This window comes from Piliocolobus tephrosceles, chromosome 2 (genome assembly GCF_002776525.5).
Source record: "Piliocolobus tephrosceles isolate RC106 chromosome 2, ASM277652v3, whole genome shotgun sequence".
NCBI classification, from domain to species: Eukaryota; Metazoa; Chordata; class Mammalia; order Primates; family Cercopithecidae; genus Piliocolobus; species Piliocolobus tephrosceles.
The window spans coordinates 135,170,859-135,191,568 of NC_045435.1; the positions used below are offsets into that span (position 1 = coordinate 135,170,859).

At 42.2% G+C, this 20,710-nt stretch overlaps 1 protein-coding gene across 1 annotated transcript in view; it reads right to left on the reverse strand.

Moving 5' to 3' along the window:
- Positions 1 to 7,350: 7,350 nt before the first annotated feature.
- Positions 7,351 to 20,710, reverse strand: part of C2H3orf33 (chromosome 2 C3orf33 homolog) — a 49,693-nt gene continuing 36,333 nt past the window's right edge. The window contains exons 4-5 of the mRNA XM_023192282.1: positions 12,866 to 13,026; positions 7,351 to 8,637 (exon numbers count right to left, since the gene is read on the reverse strand). Of these exons, the coding sequence (XP_023048050.1) occupies positions 8,239 to 8,637; positions 12,866 to 13,026 (560 nt within the window). The 3' untranslated portion in view covers positions 7,351 to 8,238. The remainder of the gene's footprint in view (positions 8,638 to 12,865; positions 13,027 to 20,710) is intronic.

Sequence of the window (20,710 nt, forward strand, 5' to 3'; positions counted from 1 at the left end):
CCAGCCTGACCAACATGAAGAAACCCCTCTCTGAAACTAAAAATACAAAATTAGCTGGGCATGGTGGCACATGCCTGTAATCCCAGCTACTCAGGAGGCTGAGGCAGGAGAATTGCTTGAACCCGGGACGCAGAGGTTGAGGTGAGCTGAGATCGTGCCATTGCACTCCAGCCTGGACAACAAGAGTGAAACTCTATCTCAAAAAAAAAAAAAGAAAAGAAAAGAAAAAGAAATAGCTGCCTTGGTAGTGACTTTAGAGAAGTTCCATATCACCAAGAAACATCTCCTAGGAAACCAGCTCCTCCTCAACTATCCCAGCAATGTAGCCACTCCCTTAGTATAGCTGTCATTTCTTTTTTCTTTTTTGAGAAGGAGTCTCACTCTGTCACCAGGCTGGAGTGCAGTGGCGCAATCTCAGCTCACTGCAACCTCCGCCTCCTGGGTTCAAGCAATTCTCCTGCCTCAGCCTCTGGAGTAGCTGGGACTACAGGCGCCCACCACCACGCCCAGGTAATTTTTTTATTTTTAGTAGATATGGGGTTTCATCATGTTGGCCAGGCTGGTCTGGAACTCCTGACCTCAAGTGATCTGCCCACCTCAGCCTCCCAAAGTGCTGGGATTACAGGTGTGAGCCACTGCGCCCAGCCCGGTCATATCTTTTAATGACGGCTAAGCAATACTGTTTCTGTTGGTACCCCGAACGTCTAGAATACTACTGTTTCTTGGCTTCTTGAACCACGTAGCCTCTTTATGTCAATGTGTTACCAGGAAGTGCAGGAATTCTCAGTTCTAGTCTAACTTGGAAGAAATAATTCAGCCAAGAGATGCACAGCAAAGGTTAAGTAGCAGAGTTTATTGAAGGAAGATAAAGTACATTCCTAGAGAGGAGTGAAAAACAGTTCTAGGTTGCTCCAGCTGGAAAACAGTAGTAGTAACATTTAAGTAAAGAAACAGTACATGCTGAAATAAGAAACCAGCAGCAGGCCAGGTGCGGTGGCTCACACCTGTAATCCCAGCACTTTGGGAGGCCAAGGTAGGTGGATCACTTGAGGTCAGGAGTTCAAGACCAGCCTGGCAAACATGGTGAAACCCTGTCTCTACTAAAAATGCAAAAATGTAGCTGGGTGTGATGGTGTGTGCCTGTGGTCCCAGGTACTCGGGAGGCTGATGCAGGAGAATCACTTGAACCCAGCAAGGAGAGTTTGCAGGGAACCAAGATCACGCCACCGCACTCCAGCCTGACAAACAGAGGCAAGACTCTGTCTCAAAAAAAAAAAAAAGCCAGCAGCAGCAGCTAGTGCTGGAGGATTCTTTTTATGAGAATATTGCATGATTATTCACAAAGGGGCGTGAGGGGAATGTTACTCGCAAGCATGTTTCAGTTAGTCTCTTTGGGCATGCACGCTCTGTGGTTGTACATGCTAGTACACATGTCACATGTCTCATTAGCATTTAAAATCTCCACCCAGGGGTGCATTTTTTACTATTATAATGAGCAAAAGGCTACTCTAGGGTGAGTTTTTGGAGGAGTGCACGTGCTCATCAGCAGGGAAAGTTTCTACCATGGTATCTCTGGCTTGGGCCTTATACGTACCCTTTAGGAATGCAGGAGACCAACCATAAGGCCAGAAGTAGCCAGTGTAGCCGCTGGGTTTTGTTTTTTTGTTGTTTTGTTTTGTTTTTGCTGACTGTGAGTAGGCAGTGCTGATTATTAGTGGGCAGCATCTCCAGGACTTCTTTCCTCAGAGGAGCTCCCTTGTCTGCTCTATCTGCCTACTTTAACAAATGGTAGCTAGCACATGTAACACTGGACTGGGGACAAACTGTGTCAACAACATGACCCTTGAGAGCACATAGAGTTTAATTACCCAAGGGAGGGTCTTATAGCTCAAAGATGCAGTCCTTACATTGTTGAGGAGCGAAATGATGCTGGGGCAATTCAGAAGAAGATAAAACTCTTGCATAACACTATCTGCCTGCCTCAAGTGCAGTTCTTTTTTTTTTATTTCCTTTTTTTGAGATGGAGTCTTGCTCTGTCACCCAGGCTGGAGTGCAGTGGCACAATCTCAGCTCATTGTCACCTCCGCCTCCCGGGTTTAAGCAATTCTCTTCCTCAGCCTCCCGAGTAGCTGGGACTACAGGCACCTGCCACCACACCTGGCTAATTTTTGTATTTTTATTAGAGACAGGGTTTTACCATGTTGGCAAGGCTGGTCTCAAACTCCTAGCCTCAAGTGATCTGGCTGCCTCGGCCTCCCAAAGTGCTGGGATTACAGGCATGAGCCACCGTGCCCGGTGCAGTTAATTCTCTAAAAGCAGATTTGCAAGCATATTAGGTTGGTGTGAGGTACTGACTGGGATCTCTACTGGACTCCAGGAGTTACCAGATACAGCAGGCATAACAGCAGCACTGTTGGGATCCATGGCTCTAATTTTCCTTTGAGTCAAGTTTTAAGAAGATGGTATTTCAGGCAGCAGTATCCCCAGACTTCCCAGTGGTGGGAGAAGTCAAGCTGATTTAGGTTTCACAAGTACCGGCTAAGAGAAGAGGTCTGGGAGTAAGGAGGAATAGAAAAGTTAGAGTCTACAGAACAGCAACCATCCCTTCCCTTTCCTGTTCAAATTGGGGTGGAGATTTGACATTAACACTTCCCTTCTCTTTTTACAAGGCTGAGGGTATTACATATCCTGCTATCCTGGGAAATCATGATTGTCTCTCCTGAAATTTGCTAAGCTACTGGACCTGCCAGCACTTCATTTTTCTGAGACAAGAAGAAAGAGGCATGATTTAAGAAGTGAGGCAAGAGAGAGGAAGTGCCTGGATAAGAGCTGACATTCCCATCACTTAGTGTAAGAGTACATGTGTTCCAGCCATCCCACTACTGGGTATTTACCCAAAGGATTATAAATTATGCTACTACAAAGACACATGCACACGTATGTTTATTGCGGCACTATTCACAATAGCAAAGACTTGGAATCAACCCAAATGTCCATCAGTGACAGACTGGATTAAGAAAATGTGGCACATATACACCATGGAATACTATGCAGCCATAAAAAAGGATGAGTTTGCGTCCTTTGTAGGGACATGGATGCAGCTGGAAACCATCATTCTTAGCAAACTATCACAAGAAGAGAAAACCAAACACTGCATGTTCTCACTCATAGGTGGGAACTGAACAATGAGCTCACTTGGACTCGGGAAGGGGAACATCACACAATGGGGCCTATCATGGGGAGAGGGGAGGGGGGAGGGATTGCATTGGGGAGTTATACCTGATATAAATGATGAATTGATGGGTGCTGACGAGTTGATGGGTACAGCACACCAACATGGCACATGTATACATATGTAACAAACCTGCACGTTATGCACATGTACCCTAGAACTTAAAGTATAATTTAAAAAAAAAAAAGAGTACATGTGTTTCCGACTAGGCACAGTGGCTCATGCCTGTAATCCCAGCATTTTGGGAGGCTGAGGTGGACAGATCGCCTGAGGTTAGGAGTTCAAGACCAGCCTGGCCAACATGGTGAAACCCCATCTCTGCTAAAAATAAAAAAAATTAGCCAGGTGTGGTGGCACACACCTGTAATCTCAGCTGCTCAGGAGGCTGAGGCAGGAGAATCACTTGAACTGAGGAGATGGAGGTTGCAGTGAGCCGAGATCATGCCACTGCACTCCTGCATGGGTGACAGAGCGAGACTCCACCTCAAAAAAAAAGAAAAAGTATGCCGAGTGCGGTGGCTCATACCTGTAATCCCAGCACTTTGGGAGGCAGAGGTGGGTGGATCACGAGGTCAGGAGATCGAGACCATCCTGGCTAACACAGTGAAACCCCGTCTCTACTAAAGAATACAAAAAATTAGCCAGGCATAGTGGTGAGCGCCTATAGTCCCACATACTCAGGAGGCTGAGGCAGGAGAATGGTGTGAACCCAGGAGGCGGGGGTTGCAGTGATCCGAGATTGTGCCACTGCACTCCAATCTGGGCGACAGAGCAAGACTCCATCTCAAAAAAAAAAAAAGAAAGAAAAGAAAAAGTATGAATAGAAAATGAAAAACCCCAAAAAAGGAAACATAAATTAAGAAGAGACTGAAAAGAACCAAAAAATCCAATCCTTTAGAAACAAAGAACCAAATTCATTTGATAGAAAAATATTTTAAAAGCAAGGAAGTCTAGGTACCCAAGGTACCAAAAGAAAAGAAGGTCAAAAGGAAAACAGAGTGGCCATGGATCCTGTTTTTTTAAAGACAAGATTGTAGGGGAAAATCATAATATCTTTTCCTCACTTATTGCAAGATTCAGACTGACATCCCTCATAAAAGACAGATTAACAAGAGAAAAACCTATAACAATTTATTTAATATAAATTTTATATGACATAAGAGCCATCAGAAATGAAGACTCAAAAACCCAGGGAAAACTATGTATATTTATGGATGATCATACAGAGGACAAATGGGTATGACCTAATGGTATGAAACTCGGAGGAGCTGGCCGGGCACAGTGGCTCACAGCTGTAATCCCAGCACTTTGGGAGGCAGAGGCAAGTGGATCACCTGAGATTAGGAGTTCGAGACCAGCCTGGCCAACATGGCAAAACCCTGTCTCTACTAAAAATACAAAAATCAGCTGGGTGTGGTGGCACACGCTGTAATCCCAGTTATTTGGGAGGCTGAGGCAGGAGAATCGCTTGAACCCAGGAGGCAGAGGTTGCAGTAAGCCAAGATCACGCCATTGCACTCCAGCCTGGGTGACAGAGTAATACCCCATCTCAAAAACAAAAATAAATAAACTTGGGGGAGTAAGGCCAATTTGATCAGATTTTTCTTGGCCTCTGGGGATAGAGAAGACTCCCTCTGATATAAGGGTCTTCTGACCTACTTTCAAGAGGGGCAGATCAGATAATTATTTTATGGCCTGCTTCAGGAAAGAAAGGTGGCAGAAGTTCAGAGAGTGACCTTCCTGCTTCTGCAGTGTTCTCAATTTCCTTCAACTTAAAATACTCAGTATGCCAAGGTGCCACATTTTGGGGTGTCATGTTCTGAGCTCCAACAAGACCAAAAGGTACTAAATCCTCTATGTAAGAAAGGCAAAGAGTATGGGCTTTGGTCTGATATCCAGCCTAATAGGGACTTTTTACTTTTTCAGATGGCCCTGTTATAACCATCCTAGTGACAAAAGATCTAGCTTTTCTAAAATTACCCGGTTCAGCTTGTGCTTGGGTTATCCAACAAGCTGGTCTATAATATTGACCAGAGACAGGCTGAAAAAGTGAATGCAGGCCCAGAAAAAAGCTGCCAGTCAATGGAAATTCTCCACCCAAGAACCATATGATTTTCACATAAGTGTGAATACTGCCACCGTCTAAGTGGAGAACAAGAATAGACAGCAACGGTGACTGCACATGAGAGGAGACCTCTTGATCTGCATTTCTCATTGCTCATCTTGTCCATAAAATCAGGGTCGAGGGAAAGGTTAGATCAAGTCACAGGATGACCTACATTAGTCTCACTTTCATACGGCTTAACTGGAAAGATAGTTGTTTGCTGGCTGAGCTGGTAGAGGCCATCAGAACTAACTACAGTGATAACTATGATATGATCTGACATCACTAGAAGACAATGACTTAGGTCCAAATTCTGTAATTCACAATGTCAAGTTGGAAAAGAAAAAGACTCAAGAGCTTGCCACAAAACTAGTTTAAATGTACTCTGTTAACTTCCCTGTAAATAAAAATAAAACATCCCCTTAAAACAAAAAGCTATTGAGGCATAGAAACCAGGAAATAAAAACTAGGATGTGACTTCCTATCGTATCCCAAAGAAAGGTTATGAAATAAAACACATTCACACATAAAATCTTTGGAATATTTGGGACCTCACTGAAAATGAATGTTTAATTTCTAAAGGTTGCGGAATCCATTTTCTTACGTTCCTTCTTAGGAGTCAGGGCCGGGCGCAGTGGCTCACGCCTGTAATCCCAGCACTTTGGGAGGCTGAGGCGGGCGGATCACGAGGTCAAGAGATCGAGACCATCCTGGCCAACATGGCGAAACCCTATCTCTACTAAAAATATAAAAATTAGCTGGGCGTGGTGGCGTGTGCCTGTAGACCCAGCTACTTGGGAGGCTGAGGCAGGAGAATTGCTTGAACCTGGGAAGGCAGAGGTTGCAGTGAACCCTGCACTCCAGTCTGGCGACAGGGCAAGACTCCACCTCAAAAAAAAAAAAAGGAGTCAGGCAGCAGCAGCAGTATACTTCTCATTCTGTGCTATTAATTCTAACAGGAGTCAACTATCTGGACTAGATGATAAGTCTGACTTTTCTTGGTATCATAAACCATTTAAAAAAAAACTTGTAGGGCCGGGCGCGGTGGCTCAAGCCTGTAATCCCAGCACTTTGGGAGGCCGAGACGGGCAGATCACGAGGTCAGGAGATCGAGACCATCCTGGCTAACACAGTGAAACTCCGTCTCTACTAAAAAATACAAAAATCTAGCTGGGCGAGATGGTGGGCGCCTATAATCCCAGCTACTCGGGAGGCTGAGGCAGGAGAATGGTGTAAACCCGGGAGGTGGAGTTTGCAGTGAGCTGAGATCCGGCCACTGCACTCCAGCCCGGGCGACAGAGTGAGACTCCGTCTCAAAAAAAAAAAAAAAAAAAAACTTGTATACACTTTGTGGATGTGAGTGGATTACTGCTGGCCTGGTGAAAGAAACTTACACTGTCAAGATGATTTTATCAGCAAGTTTTTTAATTGCTATCTCAAATAACAAGAAATTGGGAAGCAGGGCAGTTCAAGCATTGTCTACTTCAAGGGCTCAACAATGTCAGGCATCTCAGTTTTTTCTATCCTCTGTGCTGCCATCCTCAGTACATTATTTTTTTGTTTGTTTTGTTTTTGAAACGGAGTCTCACTCTGTCACCCAGGCAGGAGTGCAGTGGTGCAATCTGGGCTCACTGCAACCTTCACCTCCCAGGTTGAAGCGATTCTCCTGCCTCAGCCTCCCAAATACCTGGAATTACAGGTGTGAGCCACCACATCTGGCTAATTTTGTATTTTTAGTAGAGACGGGGGTCTCACCATATTAGCCAGGCTGGTCGTTGGTCTCGAACTCCTGACCTCAAGTGATCCACCCGCCTCAGCCTCCCAAAGTGCTGGGATTACAGGCTTGAGCCACCATGCCCAGCTAGCACATTGTTTTTGTCCTCTGGATTAGCCCCCTCATCTAACAACAGTTAGAAATTAGCCATTCTTTATTACAAGAAATGATCTAAGAGACCCTGCCCCAAAATTCACAAGCAATTAGAAAGCAGTTAGGAGAAAAAAGCTACTTTGCACATAAAGCATAAAGAATTCCTTTATTATAAATAGTGAAAGGTAATAAAACTGGAAAAACAAACATGTATCTTCTTTAAACAAAAATTCAATATGGCAATACAAAAATTAGCCAGGCTTCGTGGTGAGCTCCTGTAATCCCAGGTACTTGGGTGGCTGAGGCAGAAGAATCACTTGAACCCAGGAGGCAGAGGTTGCACTGAGTCAAGATCACGCCACTGCACTGCAGCTTGGGTGACAAGAGCGAAACTCCGTGTTAAAACAAAAAAAGCTGGGCTTGGTAGCTCATGCCTGTAATCCCAGCACTTTGGGAGGCCGAGGTGGGCAGATCATCTGAGGTCGGGAGTTTGAGACCAGCCTAACTAACATGGAGAAACCCCATCTCTACTAAAAATACAAAATTAGCTGGGCATGGTGGCGCATGCCTGTAATCCCAGCTACTTGGGAGGCTGAGGCAGGAGAATCGCTTGAACCCGGGAAACAGGAGGTTGCAGTGAGCCGAGATCACACCATTGCACTCTGGCCTGGGCAACAATAGCGAAACCTCATCTCAAAACAAACAAACAAAAAATTCAATATGGCTGCCCCAAATAACTAAGAACAACATAGTGGTGAAGAGTTAAACTTTCTCTTCACACATTAGCGCTATATATATAAATCATTCAGCCTGGTAACTTCTCATAAAGTGTTTCATCTTTCCTAAAATATTACATTAATTATAATTTGTTTAAATTCATTCTGACATTATGATAATCATCTCTTTTTAATATTTAAATACCATTAGACTAACATTTTGATTATTTGGCAAAACTTCCATTTTGAGTCAATGAAAAATGTCCATATATGACATATTTTACTCTTTGAAGAAGGTTACCTCTAGATCTCAACTGTTTCACCCTTTTCTACGAAAGTGTATGCGACTTATAAGTTCTTTGAACTTCAGTATTAAGGAGTAGTTGTTCACGTTGCCTTTCCATATTTCATAAGTCCTTCTAAGTTTGTCATAATAACTTTCTTTTTTCAAGTTGAAATCTGATCCTGTTGTTTTTAAAAAACTGTCCTTTTTCCATATTCTCCAGGAACCTTTGAATTTTTCCAAATAACTTTCTTTTTCAGAGTCTTCCTTCCATATTCCTTCTCCTTTTTTTAAGGCTGTTAATTCAGCTTTAAGTAAGTTTCTGTGAACTGTCCAATAGATTTTAGAATCATATTTAAGCCCTTTAACAAGAACAGTTTTGCCAAGACCTCTTCTCAAAATTTCTTCATTCAGATTCACGCTGAAATATCCACCCTTGAATTTAAAAATAATACAAACCAATTATTTAAGATAATTGTTGTTAAACCCATCACATCTTATTTACCTTAAAAATCAGTCATTCAACAATTTTAGTCCACCAAAGAAAAGGCAAAAATGGTCCCCAAGGCTCCCCCAAAACAGCTCTTGCTAAATCCAAGGATTTTTATTACTAGAAGAGACCCTTTCTCAAAATCAGTTAACTCTTTCATACCATGGAATTCTCCACAGACTCACTGTTCTCCTCACCCGAAGAGGTGAGGAAGCAATAAAGTATGAAAAATGTGTTTTTATCTATCGGTGGTTCTATGGAGGGGAGGTGGGACGCACAAGATAGGCAGAGTGACAGCGTAAAAGAAACTAAGAGACGAAGAGAAACTAAACTGAAAGTAGTAGTCAAATGCAAAATGAACTGAATCATCACTGAACTGTTAAATGAGGTTCAGAATTCCAGTGTTTTGGACAGCACTGGCAAGTAAATACACTTTTAAAAGACTTCCCTCAAAATTATTAACATAGGGCCGGGCACGGTGGATCAAACCTGTAATCCCAGCACTTTGGGAGGCCGAGACGGGCGGATCACGAGGTCAGAAGATCGAGACCATCCTGGCTAACACGGTGAAACCCCGTCTCTACTTAAAATACAAAAAACTAGCCGGGCGAGGTGGCGGGCACCTGTAGTCCCAGCTACTCGGGAGGCTGAGCCAGGAGAATGGCGGGAACCTGGGAGGCGGAGCTTGCAGTGAGCTGAGATCCGGCCACTGCACTCCAGCCTGGTGACAGAGCGAGACTCCGTCTCAAAAAAAAAAAAAAAAAAAAAAAAAAAATTATTAACATAAAAATAGTTTTGGCCATTGAGTCTTCATCCTACAGGAAATTTCATTCATGGAATACCTCACCTCCTAATGAAAATGGATAAATAGGATTTTTTTTTCTTCATTAATTTACTGTATAAAGGAGATCCTGGTGGGGCGCAGTAGCTCATGCCTGTTGATCTCAACACTTTGGGAGGCCGAGGCGGGCGGATCACGAGGTCAGGAGTTCGAGACCAGCCTGGTCAACAAGGTGAAACCCTGCCTCTACTAAAAAAACACAAAAATTAGCCGGGTGTGGTGGCAGGCGCCTGTAATCCCAGCCCCTCAGGAGGCTGAGGCAGGAGAATTGCTTGAACGTGGGAGGCGGAGGTTGCAGTGAGCCGAGATCGCGCCACTGCACTCCAGCCTGGGTGACAGAGCAAGGCTCCATCTTGGGAAAATAAATAAATAAATAAATAAATAAAAGGAGATCCTGCCTAGATATTTCTACAATCCTTGTGGGATTTTAATCTTAACAAAATGTTAATAAAATTTTGTTCCTTCAAATTCAGAAATTTTTAGTACATGATAACGGTTATAAAGCAAGTATATTTTTCTAAATCTTTCAAATCTTATAAGCTCATTCCCTTGAACCAAACTCAGAATAATTAAAATTCCACCTCACACATTAGCAAAATTCAAACAGGAAAAGTAAATCATCACTCTATGTGTATAGCGTAGTTTGGTCACCTAGGAAGCGAGATAAAATAAAGATATGCTTATAAGATGAAATGTAGGCTCAGGAGCCAGGAAGAGTTGGGTTTAGATACAGGTTCTTCTTCTGGGTTACCCTGATCAAGACAATCAGTTTCCCTAAAAGTCTCACCTGAAAGTGGGAATAAAAACAACAACCCTGTAGAGTGGTTTTGAAGATAAGTGACATAATATAAGCATGGCACCTTAGCTCAGTGTCTGGCACATGTTGACCCTCAAAATATACATCATTGCTATCTTTATCATCATCAATATTATCTCCTTTTTTGGTGATTATACTCTTTAATTTAAAAGCTAATATTTTTGTAAGGCCTTTGGGATGTTTTATACAACTTTGTATTATTAATTTACTTTTTTTTGTTTTTGTTTTTGTTTTTTTGAAGTGGAGTCTCACTCTGTCACCCAGGCTGGAGTGCAGTGGCACAATCTCGGCTCACTGTAACCTCCGCCTCCAGGGTTCAAGCGATTCTCTTGCCTCAGCCTCCTGAGTAGCTGGGATTCCAGGCACCCAGCACCATGCCCAGCTAATTTTTGTATTTTTAGTAGTGACAGGGTTTCACCAAGTTGGCCAGGCTGGTCTCGAACTCCTCACCTCAAGTGAACTGCCGGCCTCGGCCTCCCAAAGTGCTGGGATTACAGGCATGAGTCACCATGCCCAGCCTTTATTAACTTACTTTTAAACTTACTTTTAAAATATAAGATACTTCAATTAATTAGTTTTAGATAATTCTTATTTTGAAAGTACTGAATATCATCTGGACATGCAAAAATCAATGAATTTCATTAAGCTTTCTATTAATAATTCAAAAAGCTTTTAAGAATTAAAATGGTCGGCCGGGCGCGGTGGCTCAAGCCTGTAATCCCAGCACTTTGGAAGGCCGAGACGGGCGGATCACGAGGTCAGGAGATCGAGACCATCCTGGCTAACACGGTGAAACCCCGTCTCCACTAAAAAAAATACAAAAAAAAAACTAGCCGGGGGAGGTGGTGGGCGCCTGTAGTCCCAGCTACTCGGGAGGCTGAGGCAGGAGAATGGCGTAAACCCGGGAGGCGGAGCTTGCAGTGAGCTGAGATCCGGCCACTGCACTCCAGCCCAGGCAAGAGAGCGAGACTCTGTCTCAAAAAAAAAAAAAAGAATTAAAATGGTCAAAATTCTAATCATCTTATTTTATTTAAAAGAAGGGGTCTGTCTCTGTCGCCCAGGTTGAAGTATAGTGGCGCGATCATAGCTCACTCCAGTCTCGACTGCGTAGGCTGAAGCATTCCTCCCACCTCAGCCTCCTGAGTTGCTGGGATTACAGGCACAAGTGACTGTACCCAGCTCATAATAATAATTTTAAGAGCTGAATATCATAGAAGTGATCAAGGTATGAAAACCTATCTGATGGCCCACCAAAAAAATCTGGAGTAAGACACCAGGGATTCGGGACAGTGATTCAGCAACAAAGATGAAACTGTCATTTCCAGTTATACAATGGCTATGGCCAATTATAAAGGTAAGAAAACTCTGAGGCAACATTTTTAGATGACTCATCACTGATCAGAACTAGTACTTAAGAATGTTCAACTTTATGGTTCAAAGATTTATACACTTAGACCTATCAACAACATATTGGACCAGACTAAGCAAACCCTCAGAAAACACCCTGGCTGTTTGTAGTTTCCAGCTGACAAGCCTCACTCAACAAGTGGTTTATAGTAACAAGCATGATGTAATATACCCATAAACAAACATACAATGATACGCCCTAAATTGGCAATGCCCAGAGTCATTAATAATTTGAAGTTTATGGCCACAGTGGCTCATACCTGTAATGCCAGCACTTTGGGAGGCTGAAGCAGGCACATCACCTGAGGTCAGGAGTTCGAGACGCGCCTGGCCAACATGGCGAAACTTCATTCTACTAAAAATACAAAAAATTAGCCAGGCGTGGTGGTGTGCACCTCTAGTCCCAGCTACTCGGGAGGCTGAGGCAGCAGAATTGCTTAAATCTGGGAGGTAGAGGTTGCAGTGAACCAAGATCATGCCACTGCACTCCAGCCTGGGCAACAGAGTGAGACTCTGTTTCAAAAAATAATAATAATAAATAATAGGCCAGGCGCAGTGGCTCATGCCTGTAATCCCAGCACTTTGGGAGGCTGAGGTGGGTGGATCACAAGGTGAAGATATTAAGACCATCCTGGTCAGCATGGTGAAACCCCATCTCAACCAAAAATACAAAAATTAGCTGGGCATGGTGGCGGGCCCCTGTAGTCCCAACTACTCAGGAGGCTGAAGCAAGAGAATCACTTGAACCCAGGAGGTGGAGGTTACAGTGAGCCAAGATTGTGCCACTGCACTGCAGTCTGGCAACAGAGCAAGACTCTATCTAAAAGTAAATAAATAAATAATAATAATAATAGTAAATAATAATTTGAAGTTTTTCTTTTCTTAATTGTATTTTTTCTATAATAAACATATATTACATATATAACTAAAATAAAATTTGTACATAAGACACCTAGTTCTCTATGCATAATCACTATCAGTAGCAGTTTAAAAAACCAAAAAAAAAAAATCAGTCCCATTATATATCCAAAGTTCTAATTAAATAAGTGTTTACACATAAGTAATAAGAAGAATAAGATATTGCTAGTTGTTTCTTCACACTGCTTACCTTATTCACTAAAAGATAGCAAAAGAGTGCTGAATTCTCCTTTCCAAGAAGTTGGAACCATAGTAATTGGGACGGTTTTAGCTCTTTTTGTAACCATGCCTTCCCAGTTTCAGTGAGTTCTACTCCAGCCAGCTTAACCAGCAAAGCACCACATGGCTCCTCTAAAAAGGTGAGGTAGAAAAGAGTTCAGCTTTAACAGCATGTTGTAAAAGCAAATTCCAGTCATTTGGCCTCCAAAACACAAACAAATATATTATGTTTATTTATAAATACCCAGTCTCTCTAAATGTAGACCCATTTATTTCTATATTCAAGTTTTCTCTTAAAACAATACAAGTATACATAACAGAGTAATTTCAAAAACCCACTTCTTTTTTTCTTTTTTTGTTTTTTCTTTTTCTTTTTTTGTTTTTTCTTTTTCTTTTTTTTTTTTTTTTTTTTCTTGAAACAGGGTCTCACTCTGTCACCCATGTTGGAGTAAGGTGGTTCAATCTTGGTTCACTGCAATCTCTGCCTCCCAGGTTCAAGTGATTCTCGTGCCTCAGCCTCCTGAGTAGCTGGGATTACAGGCATGCACCATCATACCCGGCTGATTGTTGCATTTTTAGTATAGACAGGGTCTCGTTATGTTGGCCAAGCTGGTCTCAAACCCCTGGCTTCAAGTGATCCACTGACCTCAGCCTCCCAAAGTGCTGGGATTATAGGCATGAGCCATCGCACCCAGCCTTCAAAAATCCATCTCAGTAAGCTTCAGAACAGGAAGTGAGATTTAACTAATTTAACCTTCTTTTTTCAACCTCCCATGCTTATTTTTACACATACACACATAAAAGCTATAGACCTTCAGTTTAATAATATGGGCTATTACCACCAAAAGAACCATAGAAACTGCTTTTCACTTAACTTATTGAAGATATTGTCCCTTCTCAACAAATATTGATCTACATCAACACTGTTATGCTTATACATTTTGCAAAACTGACTTCTAGACAGGATTTTATCAATTGATATTCTAAGAAGCATAATATGAAGAAGACCTATTTACCCAAACCCTTGGTAGAATTTTAACCAATGTAACTTTAATAACAAGATTTTACTTTAGAAAAAGTTTATAACTTTCCAAAAACAGATAACAGCTGACAAAAAAAACTTGGTGTCTTAAAAAAAATTATACATTTAACATACATTAAGCTCTTACATAATGGTTGAAAATATAAAGTTAAATCCATCTATTCTCCAGGAAACAAGTAATACTTTAGTTCAAGAAGATATCCTAGAACACTGTTATAGTATTTGACCAAAAAAAAAAAAAAAAAATGTGTTTAGGATACAGGCTTCTTAAAACGTGTCGTAGAATTTTAGTTTGAGAAGCATCAAAAGGTATAAGCAATTGCACTCCTGCACTCCAGCCTAGGCGACAGGGCAAGAACTTATCTCAAAATAAAGAAGGCCAGGTGTAGTGCCTCACGCCTATAATCCCAGCCCTTTGGGAGGCCGAGCAGGGCGGATCACCTGAGGTCAGGAGTTTGAGATCAGTCTGGCCAACATGGTAAACCCCATCTCTACTAAAAATACAAAAATTAAGGCCAGGCGTGGTGGTTCACACCTGTAATCCCAGCACTTTGTGAGGCTGAGGCAGGTGGATCACCTGAGGTTAGGAATTCAAGACCAGCCCGACCAACATGGTGAAACCCCGTCTCTACTAAAAATACAAAATTAGCCAGGCATGGTGGCACAAGCCTGTAATTACAGCTACTTTGGAGGCTGAGGCAGGAGAATTGCTTGAACTTGGGAGGCAAAGTTTGTAGTGAGCCGAGATCATGCCATTGCACTCCAGCCTGGACAACAAGAGCGAACCTGCCTCTCAAAAACAAACAAACAAACAAAAAAACACAAAAATTAGCTGGGCATGGTGGTGCGTGCCTATACTCCCAGTTACTCAGGAGGCTGAGGCATGAGAATCACTTGAATCTAGGAGGCAGAGGCTGAAGTGAGCCGAGATTGCGCCACTGCACTCCAGCCTGGGCAATAGAGTGAGACCGTCTCAAAAAAGAAAAGAAAAGAAGAAGAAGAAAAAATAAGGTATTTGTAGAATGATCATACTTTTACAAAAACTTTGTGTTACAATAAGTAAATACACAAATTAGATTAAGGTAGTACATACAACAAAGATTAAATGATATCAAATCATTAGTACATAATGAGTTACAGAAAGCCTGAAAATTCTGAAGTCTCTCTCCAACCCTTTAACGTTGCCAACACCATCAATCCTCTTCCAGTAAGACATCCTGATAGCGGCAGGAGACAGTCAAATTCCCAAGCAGAAGGGGCAGGTGGCCAGCGAAACCTGACCTTCAAACTAAAAACAGTTTAAAGCCTGAAAAACGAGCTACAAGTCTCAGATAAATCCATGGACTGGATAGAGAACCTCTTTTCTTGTTTGGTGCTCTTTCCTGTGATTGATCCCCACCCTTCACCTATTTTACATATAGCTACCCTTCCCTAATTGTTTTTGCACTGCCATGCTCATCTTTTAGTGGTGCCCTTTTTTTTAGCCTTTTTTGCATACTCACAAACCAATTAGCATGCACTCACCCCTTCTGAGCCTAAAAAGCCCCAAACTCAGCCACACTTTGAGACTGCCTGTCTTTGGGCAGGGGACTACCTGACTTCAGGTGGTGGGGGTGGGGTTGCACAACTCAGGTACCCTCTCTGCTGACAGCTGTTTTGTTTACTCAACAAAACTTTGCCTTGCTCACCCACCAGCTGTCAGCTAACCTCATTCTTCTTGGATGTGGGACAAGAATCGTGACCCACTGAATGGTAAGTGCAAATGAGCACAGGGTCCAGACCAGGGTACAAGCCAAGTGCAGCCCACCGGCCAGGTGGGCAGAATACCTCCTGTGGCAAGCCCAGGGCCAAGCAAGGTCCAGGCAGGGGCATCACCAGCCGTGGAGGTCTCTGGCGAAGCAGAGCCAAAAAATCCTGTGTCAACCCCATAGTCTTTGAGAACAAAGTTTTTGGGACCAAAAACTTGAAGTGGATGGTCCATTAATCTAATAAAACACTATCAACCTAAGTATTAATATCGTAATTATTTACTTGACAAAGGTCATTGCATTCCTTTAAATTAGCAAATTCCCCATTGAGTATTTAAAATATATGTGATCAATAAGAATTTAAAAATAAATCTTCCAGAAACAAATTACTTTTTTGAAAAGTAAGTGTTACTTTTATTTTTTATTTTTTTGAGATGCAGTTTCTTTGTCACCCAGGAGGGAGTGTCATATTTGCCAGGCTGGTCTTGAACTCCTGACCTCAAGTTATCTGCCCACCTTGGCCTCCCAAAGTGCTGGGATTACAGGTGTGAACCACTGTGTGTGTGTGTGTGTGTGTGTGTGTGTGTGTGTGTGTGTGTGGTGCGTGGAGACATGGTTTTGCTCTGCCACCCAGGCTGGAGTGCAGTGGCATGATCATGGCTCACTGTAGCCTCAACCTCCCAGGCTCAAGCAATCCTCCCATATCAGCCTCCCAAGTAACCAGGACAACAGGCACATGCCATCAGGCCCAGCTAATTTTTTTGTTTATTTGTTTGTTTTCTGAAATCAGCTCTTACTCTGTTACCCAGGCTGGAGTGCAGTGGCATGATCTTGACTCAGTGCAACCTCTGCTTCCTGGGTTCAAGCAATCCTATCACCTCAGCCTCCCAACTATCTGGGACTACAGGCCTGCACCACCACACTCTGCTAATCTTTGTATTTTTCGTAGAGACAGGGTTTCACAATGTAGCCCAGGCTGGTCTCAAACTCCTGGACTCAAGCGATCCACCCGCTTCAGCCTCCCAAAGTGCTAGGTATCAGCCATCACTAATTTTTTATAGTGTATGAGCCATCACTAATTATAGGTATGAGCCATCACTAATTTTTAAATTTGTTTTGTAGAGACAAGGCTTCACAATGTTGCCAGGGCTGGTCTCAAATTCTTGGGCTCAAGGGATCCTCCTGCTTCAGCCTCTCAAAGTGCTGGAAATACTGCATAAGCCACCACCACCTGGTCTTTGATTTCTAATCTATGAATTTTTTAGTTTTGTGTTACTGTGACATGAATCCCTCTACCTTCTCAGCCCTTCAATAAATCGTTTATACAAAAATCAAAAATAAATAAGTAAATAAAGCCCAATTCATAATAGATGGGATGACACAGTAGGTGCTGGTTAGGAGGGGAGAACTTAGGCTCCAGTGGAGTAGGCCAAGAGTACTCTATCAAAAAGGTAGAACTTGGCCAGATGCAGTGGCTCAGCCTGTAATCTCAGCACTTTAGGAGGTAGAGGTGGGCCAGTGTCTTGAACCCAGAAGTTCAAGAAGGGCCTGGGCAACACAGCAAGATCCCATTTCTACAAAAAATAAACTTAAAACTTAGTGGACATGATGGTGCAATCCTGCAGTCCCAGCTGCTTAGGAGGCTGAGGTAAGAGAATTGCTTTGGCTTGAAAGGAGGAGGCTGCAGTGAGCCATGATCGCACCACTGCACTCCAGCCTGGGGGACACAGCAAGACCCAGTCTCAAAATCAATCAATAAATATAAGGTGGGACTTGGGTGTTTCAAATACACAGAGAAGCAGAAGGGAGTAGAGAGTGACTATGTCAAGTAAGGGAAGGATCATGATTATCTAGAAAAACTACAGACATAAGATGAAAACTGAAGCAAACCCCAACTAGGGAGTCTGTTATATTTCTGCCTCATGAGATGGGTGGGAAACTTTGTGGCTAAATATTTTTAAGGTTTTTAGAGAGATAGGACATAATACAAAAACTGATTTTTTAAAAATAACTCTAGATCTATAAAATACCATAAGTGGATTCATGACAATGTACAACTTCATGAGACACAGGAAATTGTATGACAGCAGAATCATCTACACCTATGTCAAAAACATTTTTTTTTTTACTGTCAGGGATAAGAGAAGCATTGAATAATTTCCTCACTAGACTGCAGGTTTTATGACTACTGTAAGTGTGTGCCCATTTTCTTTGCCGCTGTACTGAGACTGTAGCAGTAGCGCAGGCATTCAGTAATAATTGGAGGAATTAAGTATTCTAAATGTTTCACTTCATAAAATGTTTAGGCTGTGCGTGTGTGTGTGCGTGTGTGTGTGTGCGCGCGCCTCATTCATACACACCAAAAATAAGATCGCAGAAGGGATAGGTGGCACAGAATTGCCATTAGAAAGGAGTCTTAGAAATCTTGTAACTCTCTTGTTTGATGGTGGTGGGAATCACAGACCAAAAGCAGAAACAGAACACAGCTTCACACACCAATCTGTGTTCTACTACACCATGCAGCCTCTACTACTATGTTGAGTCATTTGAACCAAACCTTCTTGGTAAGAATGACCTCCATATTTAGGACCTGGATCTTAGCCCTCCTCAGAAATAGAATAAACACCTATTTCTATTACATAAATCAAGAAGTAAAAATAGTGAAAGGAACATAAGGAGCTTTTAATTAACTATTTTAAAATGAAGACTATGCTCTAGCAACTTATCATATCATTCAAAATGGTGTTTGGGTAACAACTTTCTAGCTCTAAAACAATTTTACAGGTAAATAGGTTTCATGTCTGAAAGTGCAAAATAATCTTTTTCACATAAGCAGTTTATGTTAGTCACAAAACAGGCATTAGCACTATCGTGACATTTGTAGTGGTTAGTATCTGTTGAGAGGTATAAGACATTTATCATCTGTTTCTTTAACTTCTACATGTCTACAGAACATGCAGTTCTGAACTGAGTGATGGAAAATCTGTTTTCTAGCTTTGATTTCAACATTATTAGCTAGATGGCATTTAATCTCTATAGAAAATATTAAAATAAGTGGAGAAGAAAGGTGGGAATTTAGGGAATTTCTAAGGCTCCCTTAGACTCTAAAATTCAGATTCTATGTACCAAATTACATAAACATTTTATTATTTGTTGTGGGACCCATTAATAATAAAAATCATATGTGGCAATTACAGTGCTGTGGCACTGCATGATTTCAGGAGGCAGATTTCTATTGAATATCACCTCTGTAGACATGCAATGCATAGCCCGGACAACCACAAGTGATGATCTGGCTGGCTAAGCTCTGGTGAGTCATTACTATCAGATAGAAGAGATTTAAATTATTACAACAACTGAGAAGCTAAAGGACTTGCGAAGTGTAAATCCTACTTAGAGCTGAGATGGTCAAAAAAGGCCATCCTTGGTAATCTCTCTTCAGGGAGCAACACTCATTAAAACTGTGTTAAGTTCTCTTTGGTTTACTAAAAGAATTAATTGTATCAAGTATGTTTGGGGGGGAAAAATCAATCTTGTTCCTTTACAGTTGTACGTTATTGAACAGAGTGATATTCGTTCACCTTGGGATTTTAAAAAAGAACTCCTTTATTCATAAAATCAGAATATTAAGAAGAGCCATAAATAGAACTAAATTAATCCATTTGACAAAGTTTACCAAGTCTCTATTGGCTAATAAGTATTTTTCTAGGGACTTTGAATACCAAAATGAAAAGGAAAAAATCCTTGCCCATCAGGGGCTCACAGTTCAGTGAGGAATATAAACCTAAATACATAACAATAGCAGAAAAAGGTGAATAAGTACTATAATTGCAGTGTATGTATCATAAATTGTTGTGGGGTATAGTAAAGAAAGAGGCTAATTCAGCCTGGCAGTTAAGGAGGCTTCACAAAGGAGCTAACAGTTGAGCCAGATCCTAAAGAATCAATTGATGTTCAACAGAGGCCAAGACACTCCAAGCACAGAGCCAGGCCCAGGTTTGTGAGAATGCATATAAGCAGCAGGAAGGTCTGTGTGTGCCTGGGGGCTTTGATGTGAAGCAAGGAGAAATAGGAATTGCAGCAGGAAAGTGGCATCTTATACCAAACTTGTTCAGTCTGCAGCTTGTGGGCCACATGCAGCCCAGGACGGCTTTGAATATGTCCCAACACAAATTTGTAAACTTTCTTAAAGCATTATGATATTGTTTTGTTTTGTTTTGTTTTTAGCTCATCAGCTATCATTAGTGTATTTAACGTGTGGCCCAAGAAAATTTTTCTTCTTCCAATGTGGCCCAGGGAAGCCAAAAGATTGGATACCCCTGTCTTACACCCTTCCTCCCTATGTCTCAAACACAGGAGTCTTGGTATGTCTTGTCAAAAGCATCATGCTCTTTCTCACCTATGCTCTTCCTAGCTAGCCTCCTCTTAATTCTTCAGGTACCTGATTAAATAACAATTCCTCAATGTGGCCTTCTCTGACTACTCTATATGTATAGATTCCATTACTGCCACTCCCAAGACCACCCAGAATTATCCTAGTATCCTGCTCCTTTTCTTCACAGCTCTTAGGACAACTTTTCATTTGTCTGTTGTCTATCTTCCACCTAGACTGTAAGCTTCAAGGGTTAAAGGAATTTTGTTTGTTTTACCCAACATTGTACAATTAGCTTAAGTCGTAGACCATAATAGGTGCTCAACATTTGTGAAATGAATGACTGAATGATTGAATAGTTGAATTTAAAAAGGAACGAAGGGGCCAGGTGTGGTGGCTCACGCCTGTAATCCCAGCACTTGGGGAGGCCAAGGTGGGAGGATCACGAGGTCAGGAGATCGAGATCATCCTGGCTAACACAGTGAAACCCTATCTCTACTAAAAATACAAAAATATTAGCCGGGCGTAGCGGCGGGCGCCTGTAGTCCCAGCTACTCGGGAGGCTGAGGCAGGAGAATGGCTTGAACCCGGGAGGCGGAGCTTGCAGCGAGCCGAGATCGCGCCACTGCACTCCAGCCTGGGGGCAGAGCGAGA